The following is an 8,263-nucleotide window of genomic DNA, read 5'->3' on the forward strand; positions in this document are numbered from 1 at the left end:
TGTCATGGATGTCATCATAACTGTACTCATCATCATAACCATGATCGGCTGCATTGTCCCATTGGTTACCCATGTGGAAAGTCTTGATCCTGTCACATTTTGCTCGCAGGATTTCATCATCGTCAATCTCAATGCCGCAGCAATTGTAGATATCCAGAATCTCCAGGCAAGAATAGTTCTCGAGGATGGCCGTCAGTCCTTGATTGGTGAGTTCAATATCGTCAAGCTCTAGACTCTGCAGCGCTACCAGAGGGGACTTGGACGCAGATTTTTTGAGCTTAGGCATCCCGGTCGCGTTATCGTGGGCATTGGTTCAGAGGCTTGTTTTTGAGATGTGCGATGACTCTGAGAAATTTTGCAGCGTTATTATAGGACTCGGGTACTGTATACTTTGTTTCTTTCCTCCGCCGATGGAATCCAATCTGCTCTCTCTCCCTGCCTTTTCTTTTCTCTCTCTCCCTCTCAACTCTCACATGCGCTCTCTCTCTTGTCGAACACAGCAGCTCTTTTGTTCGTCTTCTATCTCAAAATCTCTCTCACTGTCTCACCAGGAGGAAGATAGGCTCTCTCTCCTCCCCAAACTCTCAACACCGCCTCATGGAATATGCAGTTCTTTTCTCTCTCTTCTCGCACACAACATGCCGAACAGACTCTCTGTCTCTCCCCATGCCATTTCTCATCTCTCTCACACACACAACTCTATATCTCAAGAAAAAAATAACTCTCTCTCTCTCTACCCTGCCATGTCTCTTCTCTCTCACTACCCTGCCATGTCTCTTCTCTCTCACACACAACTCCCTATTTTTTTAAAGATCTCTCCCCTGCCATTTCTCCTCTCTCTCACATAGAGCTATCTATCTCAAGAAAAAAAAGCTCTCTCTCTCTCCTCACCTTTCTCGTCTCTCTCCCTCGCAACATCTCTCTCACATATGGGATGCAGTGAGTTTTATGCCCAGAGCACCTCAGTTCGTATTGCCATATAATATAGCATGTGCCCTTGTCTCTTTGTGTTTGGGCATGCAGCTCACGGGAAGAACAGTGAGCTACGAGTTCCTGTAGCCCCCTGGTGTCTCCCGTAGTCACATCATAGGCATAGCCTGTTAAACGGGTTGGGATATGGCCCATCAGCTCTGTGAAATGCTTTTGACCACATGACGACAATCGTGATTCAGATGAAAGGAGCGGCTAGGATAGAGGCGCCCCGATGCGTAAGCTCTCACAGACGTTTTCGGAGGGGACTTTTGTATCACCTCAATGAATACTTCGTTAGTGATGTTCTGGCATTGTTTGAGGCAAAGGCTCTTCAGCGATGGCGACCTATAAGATTAGCAACTGGCTGTAATTAGTAGTCAACCACCAAAAAGGAAATCAGATATGTTTACAAAGTAAATGGATATTTTAAAGATTTAGGCTATAATTAAAAACACACAATCTAGTACTAGTACTTTAGTAGCATTGACACTGAGCACGTACCTTTCAGCAATATAGATGAGGAGCTCATTGGTAACAAAACGCTCTCCCGCAAACATTTGAAGCTGCCCGTCGGAGCGGTCAACGGCCACCTTGGCCATCGCCAACAGTCTGGCAGAATACTTGAATCTCCGCACGAACTTGTGGCACTCCATCTTCACGCATCGCCAAACGTCGGGCGCCTTGGCCGCCTGGAGCCACGAGTGGCACACAAGGACCGCACCCATGAGGACGTCGATGGCACCGAGCTTGACGAAGAGGAAAGAAAGCACGTCGAGGGGAAGCTCCGACCAGTCCCGGGCCGGCGGCACCGGCGCAGGTGCCACGTCCATTTGGCAGATACCTAGACCAGATTTGGAGAGGTGGGAATCCAGTGAATTCGGAAAAGATTAATAGTTGTATCACCGTAAGTTGATCCATACCTAGGCCGACATGCAGCAGCGTGTAGATCAACTCCGCCGGGAAAGATGCGGAGGTCTATCTGATTCAGGGATCGTGCTTTTGGATGCAGTTTATAGAAGTCTATGAAGCCTAGGGGTTTGGGGATAGCTGAAGGGTGAGAGTTGGGCAATTATTTCGCAGGAACGCGATCCGTCGTTGACTGGAGAAGAGGGAAGGTTTTGCGCGGGAATGGAGGGTCGTGCGCTGCGGCCCGTCGTGTTCTACGCCAAATAATACTTACACCATTAACTACATCCAATTAGAGGGGAAGATGCGGGGCCTGGCCATGGCAATAGAAAGTAATTCTACGGTGAGACCTGGAGGAGGCGAAACGCATGCGTGGATGCGTCGATCCGAGGGGTGTTTGTTTTCAGGGACTTATTTGTGTAGGGACTAGAAAAAGTCTCTTTTAGAGACTTTTTTACCAAACGGAAGAGACTTTTTAGGGACTAAGCTAGGCATTTGGGACTAAATAAAGAAAATTCTTAAGGAGAGTCTTTTTGGGGACTTTTCCAACAATGCCCTACATGCATCCATTGGCCCGCCATCCTATGGTGTTGTTTGATTGTTATTTTTCTATATACTAGGGGTAACATGGTCATTTAATAATCTCTAGGAAGGGACTAGAGACTTTTTAGTCTCTAGAAACAAACAGGGAGGGACTTTTTAGGGACTAGGGACTTTTTAGTTGGGACTAGAAAAAGTCCTAGAACTTATGAACCAAACATGGCTTGAAACCAGACGGAAGCGCAATCGACGGACTCCTCGGAACTGTAAAGCCTCTTCATTAACCTAGTAATTAACTCATTCTCGAAAGAAAAAAACTTAATCAACTCGGCCTGCGTGTTTTCTAGAGGAGACGGAGGAGCGCTGGACTTCGTTTGAATTGTACACCAACACGACGAGGTTCTCCAGAGAGAGGTTGCCGGGCATCTCGCTGCTATATATATGCGCTACCTCAGGCGATCTCCTCGACCAGCTCTTACCATTCTGTCCCACCCCGGGCCGCCCGGCAATCGGCGATCCTCCATTCTTCGATCAGTAAGTGTACATGTAATCTATATATGCTTCCCCCGATCGATCCCTAGATTTCGTTCATCATTTTCTTCCCAGGGTATCACCCAATGCTGCACCACATGTCCACATCTCATATCATATAGTATGTGTTTCTCGCAGCTCTACTATTCGAGGCTTGCCCAACATGGCCTTTGCTGGCGTATCTCTCATTGTTGACGGCAAGCTGTGCGTCTCCACCAAGTCGGTCATCAACTCCGGAGCAGATACCGGGTACCACTTGCTGGTTGTCGAAGGTTACTTGCGCACCAGAGAGACTACTCCCAACGGCGAGTCCATCGAGTCTCGTCCTTTCATTGTTGGAGGCCGTCGTTGGATCATTGGCTACTCACCTAATGGCGATTCCTCGGATAATGAAGAATTTATATCGCTTGAGCTTGCCCTTGAGGACGATATCGAGCAGGGCGTTGAGTTTCAGTATGTCTTCAGTTTCATTGACCAGCCCGAGTTGCGGGTGCCAAAGCACATCCGCCAAAGCCAACCAGTTTACTTGGACGTGGATGAATTTTTGTATACCCAGTCTGAATTCATGAATAGGGAGGTTTTTGAAAGATCAAGGCATCTCAAGGACGACAGCTTCGTCATCCGGTGTGACCTTGTTGTCCACAAGTCGGCCGCGGACCACAAGGAGCAGGGCACCACCACTCTTCCTTTCACCGAATTGCCACAGTCTGACTTGCCAAGCCATCTTGGCGATCTCCTCCTGAGCAAGGAGGGTGCTGATGTCACGTTTGAGGTTGACGGCAAGGCGTTCGCTGCGCACCGGTGGATGCTTGCAGCCCGATCCACCGTATTCAAGGAACAGCTCTTTGACGCCATGAATGTGGGCGCTGCTACATCAAGTGTTGTCAAGGTAGTCGACATCAAAGCAAATGTGTTCCAGTGCTTGCTTACCTTCATCTACACTGATGGAATACCCAAATTCGAGATTGAGGACACAGAAGAGAATGACACGGAAGAAGACTGGCTGCTGCAGCTCCTTGAAGCTGCAGACAGATATGGTCTCCAAAGGCTCAAGTCAATCTGTGAAGAGAAGTTGACCGAATTGATTTGTAAGGACACGGTGGCAGACATCATTGTCGTGGCTGAGCGGAACCGGTGCCTCTGGTTGAAGCATTCTTGCTTGGAGTTCGTCAAAACTAGCACAAATTTGCACACTGTTTTCACGGCTGATGGGCTGGAGCAAATAATCAGGACGTGCAGACCCTCCGTTCTCAAGGAGCTTCTCTCCAAGTTTGCTTCCTGAATCGCTTGAGTTCTATAGACCTATGGTTCATGATTCCTCTATATAAGGTCATTATTGTGTCCCTGATGCATATCCATATTATGACATACAATTCTGTTGATGTTTACCACTACTATTCTAAATGTGTGCGCAGTACTGAAATATGAAATGCAGCAAAATACTCTATTCTATGTGCTTTGCTTGAATTCATTTGATCATCCATGCATGGCTCTATGTTGAAATGTTGAGATGAAATTTTTTGTGTTGGGTGCATCCATGGATAACCTGCATCAGCGGTAAGTGCAAGAACTAGCCAGCAGCATACAAGTTCGTTAGCATGCTCCGTTCTCCGATCCAATTGAGGGTGCATGATGTTACAAATAACATAGATAAATCTTGTGGATAACCAAAGCAATGGTACCAAACTATCACAATAAGGTAAATAATTTGACTATAAGGACCACACATTTACTCGAGATAATTGTCGACATCCTGTGATACATAACTGATTTTGATTTGGATTCTTTTTCTTCATGAAAATAAGCATAACTAAACTCGGTTAGCATCATTCTGACAGTACCATATCCATGCAATCCATGTACACTGTACATGGCACAATTGCTCGATACGAGTAGCATGTACAGACAGTCAGGTGACTAATCTGTAGGAACCATTATACAGCTCAGTTCATACATGAATATACAGTGGCTATTACCTTTACATAGAAGATCATCAATAAGTCAAGATTGGTGAGAAAAAGAGAAATTCTTTTACAGCAACAGCCTAGCTCTCTGGGACTCATATCCTGCCTTAAGCTACTTCTGAGGCACTATGTGCCTTTACCACACTAGCAAGGAACTCCACCCCTCAAAGTTAGCAAACTCTGCTTTGAGATGCTATATCAGATGGAATAAACAGGGTCATGAAAAAGAATGGATGACAGGGTCATAGTGTGGACTATGGAAAAGACACCAAACGGAAAATCAAGTTTCAATTCATGTAGCTAGACGATAAGGCTGATCTCGACTGATGTGGGGCAGCATAAAACATGACAGGAAAGGCGAACCCCGTGTATGTAGTAGGTAGTTATGTTTTAGCAAACTCTATCTTTTGGGGGTCATAATTCATGAATAGTTCTTTTTAAATAAGAGGCGCACAGGTGATGCTTTCTGCAAATGTAGATGATCTGTAAGACTGTAACAGTGTGAAACATCTAGATGCAAGCACATATATACGATAATTTAGTGATCAATGATGATGAGTCTATTGTGTTGTAGCTTTCTAAAGCTGGAACAGGAGATTTTATCCAACAATAGCTACTCCCTCTGTAAAGAAATATAAGAGTGTGTAGATCACACTACTTTAGTCATCTACACACTCTTATATTTCTTTACGGAGGGAGTACAAAATATATAAGAGTGTGTAGACTATTTGGAGAATACCTCAAATGGGGTGAACAAAATGAACGTAGCAAAGAACACCACATATTCACGGAAAAATGATATTTAGCCTCACCTTTGTTTTGAATTGTGTCTAGCCTTTGCTTTTCTCGCCTTCAAAGTACTTGAAGACGCCATATCCAGTCGTACCCCCGAGGAACAAGAGTACTGTCGGAGTGAACGACGGATACAGGTACTTAACTAAAAAACTGTCCCATTCTGTGGGCAGAAAACCTGCATTTTTCATAAGAAGGCTCAGATATGATTAGTTGAGTCAACAATTCCACAGTAGCAAAACCTTGCCCACCCTTAAAAAAAATTGTAACAGAGGCCAAAGATTTGCCTCATCCATTAGTTAAGGGAGAAATAGAGTGTTATGGTTACAAAGACGACACCCAAGCATCCACCAACATAGAACAAGGACACTACTCTCCTGGCATGATTAGACCCAAGTGTTTCGCCCCCGTGATGACCCAAAGTTTTGCCTCTTTCTTTATACCCTCAAGGAGGATTGTCGAGCGGACTTGTGGCAGAAGACCCTAGTATTTCTCTCATTCCAAATGGACTAACTTAGAGAATTTGGTTGATAAATGATTAACCCGGCTAATTTAGATCGAACCAAGGCGACGATGAATTGCACAGCATCACGGAAGCAAAACTTCAGTTCAGTTAAAATCACCAAGTCAGCAGTACCATGGCAAACCTGAAAAATGCATCTAGCATTTACAGAACAAAGGATGTTTCTTCACACCAGACGCCACTCAAGTTAGTAATACGTAGTACTCCACTGCGCCGCAATGCTTCTTAACTCTTATCATATCATGGCATCCCCCTAAATTCCAAATACCTACGATATCTACGAGCAATGTCCACCAGATTCCCCATAGCAATAGCAGTAGCATAGGTAGGTGATTTACCGGAGGCGGCGAGGGCGAGGCCCTGGAAGAGGATGATCCCGCCGAGGCCCAGCCAGGCGAAGAGGAAGGCGCTCTCGGTGGCCTGTCGCTGCCGGACCTCGTCCTCCGTGAACCGGTTCCCGCGGCCGCCGGGGTTGAACCCGGCCTTCGTCCGCTGCTGCTCGAACACCGACGCGCTCCCCGCAGGCGCGCGGCGGACCGCCACGTCGGGCGGCGGCTCCAGCGCCTTGTCCTTGCCCTTGCCCTTGCTGCTGCTGCTCTTGGACTTGCCGGGCTTCTTCTTGCCGCCGCCGGAGCCTGAGGCCGCGAGGGCGCGGAAGAGGGTGCGGGGGCGAGATGGGGCTGGGGAGAGGAAGGACGCGGCGGAGAGGGAGGCGGAGGCGGCCGTGGCCATGGCGACGGCGTGCGGTCGCTGCGCTGCCGGCGCGTGTTGGTTATCTCTGGCTTGGCTCGCTCTGTGGAGTGGGCGGTGGAGGTGGAGGCGACGAGGCGGGTTTTGTGGGCTGGGCCGTGGAGAAGGACATTGGGTTTTGTGCTGGAGAAATGGAGTCCGTTTTGTTTTGAGAGCTCAGGCCCGGTAGTTTCGGCCTGGCCTTCTGCTACAGCATGCACCCACAATCATCATTACCCTAAAATAAAAAAACCACAATCATCATTGGTTTTGCCAAAACAAGAGTACTCCTTGGTTTGAAAACTCAGAGAGGGAAATATTCCTTTACGGAGGGAGTCGAAAAGAAAGCAAGTTTTCGTGTCTTGAGATCGATTTGTAGGCATATGTAATTCTACATTCTCATATATTTTCTGACATAGAGAAGGGGTCAACGATGCATTGTCGAGACTCAGTGCAAGAGGACTACAACAGCAAGTGACACATGTTTAACTGAGTCAAATCAATTTGTAATTGCATCTTCTAGTGTGGAGGAAGTAGAACTTCGGGCATACCTTGCGGGTTTTCATATTCCTTTGGCTTTACATAGTCCCATCATTCTAGAAACATACTGCCTTTTGCAAAGTACTCCCTCTGTCCGGAAATACTTGTCACCAAAATGAATAAAGGGGGATGTATCTAGATGTATTTTAGTTCTAGATACATCTCTTTTTGTCCATTTTAATGACAAGTATTTTCGGACGGAGGGAGTACTACTTAGCTGATGAAATCCTGCACAAATCGACTCTCGTGGACTTGAAAAAGAGACTTAGTGGATTGCGAAATTTTCAATAATGCTAGAATTACAAAGAATCTGCAAAAGGTTTACTTAACCTTCAAAACTATTTCTCTTTCCCCCTAAATTTAACTGGGTGGGCCCCTTCATCCCCCTATTATCAATCAGAATCCTCCATTCGTATGTAAAAAAAATTAAGTAAACTTCTGTAGATGTAACATTACTCGCAAAATTTTATATGAGCTATAAAATGGGTGGGGTTTTAATGTTTTACTAGAAGGGTTTGGCGCGCTTTGGTGCGCCGTTGGTGTTGTTGGATTAAAAAAAACACTTTGTCTCAAAATATAAGATGATTTAAAAAAAATCAAACCTTTAAGTTTGACCAAATCTGTAGAGAGATATATCAAAATCCATAATATAAAATCGGTATTTTTAAATTCATCATGAAATGCATTTCCATACCTTTTTGTTTAATATTGTAGATGTCGATATTTTTGCTCTAAACTTGGTCAAAGTTAAAGAAATTTGACTTTC

General features: G+C 45.7%; 3 protein-coding genes across 4 annotated transcripts; 1 reads left to right on the plus strand and 2 right to left on the minus strand.

The window, feature by feature from the left end:
- Positions 1–1,079: 1,079 nt before the first annotated feature.
- On the minus strand, positions 1,080–1,802 carry LOC123138905 (F-box protein SKIP19-like). Its single transcript, XM_044558753.1, has 3 exons — positions 1,474–1,802; positions 1,251–1,317; positions 1,080–1,097 (listed from the first exon to the last, which is right to left on the minus strand). The coding sequence occupies exons 1-3, from the start codon at positions 1,800–1,802 to the stop codon at positions 1,080–1,082; spliced, it is 414 nt and encodes a 137-aa protein (XP_044414688.1).
- Positions 1,803–3,112: 1,310 nt separating this feature from the next.
- On the plus strand, positions 3,113–4,282 carry LOC123133638 (BTB/POZ and MATH domain-containing protein 2-like). Its single transcript, XM_044553083.1, has 2 exons — positions 3,113–3,573; positions 3,670–4,282. The coding sequence occupies exons 1-2, from the start codon at positions 3,113–3,115 to the stop codon at positions 4,229–4,231; spliced, it is 1,023 nt and encodes a 340-aa protein (XP_044409018.1). The 3' UTR covers positions 4,232–4,282.
- Positions 4,283–4,769: 487 nt separating this feature from the next.
- On the minus strand, positions 4,770–7,045 carry LOC123135981 (protein LPA2). 2 transcript variants are annotated; one of them, XM_044555257.1, is made up of 3 exons: positions 6,567–7,045; positions 5,726–5,883; positions 4,770–5,093 (listed from the first exon to the last, which is right to left on the minus strand). In XM_044555257.1, exons 1-2 carry the CDS (start codon positions 6,958–6,960, stop codon positions 5,744–5,746), a joined length of 534 nt encoding a protein of 177 aa, XP_044411192.1. In that variant the 5' UTR covers positions 6,961–7,045; the 3' UTR covers positions 4,770–5,093; positions 5,726–5,743. The 2 variants fall into 2 exon arrangements, with proteins under 2 accessions (XP_044411192.1, XP_044411191.1); XM_044555256.1 differs by having other exon boundaries at positions 4,770–5,106; positions 6,567–7,044.
- Between the last annotated feature and the right edge of the window lie 1,218 nt (positions 7,046–8,263).

This window comes from Triticum aestivum, chromosome 6B, assembly GCF_018294505.1.
Source record: "Triticum aestivum cultivar Chinese Spring chromosome 6B, IWGSC CS RefSeq v2.1, whole genome shotgun sequence".
Classification (NCBI taxonomy): domain Eukaryota; kingdom Viridiplantae; phylum Streptophyta; class Magnoliopsida; order Poales; family Poaceae; genus Triticum; species Triticum aestivum.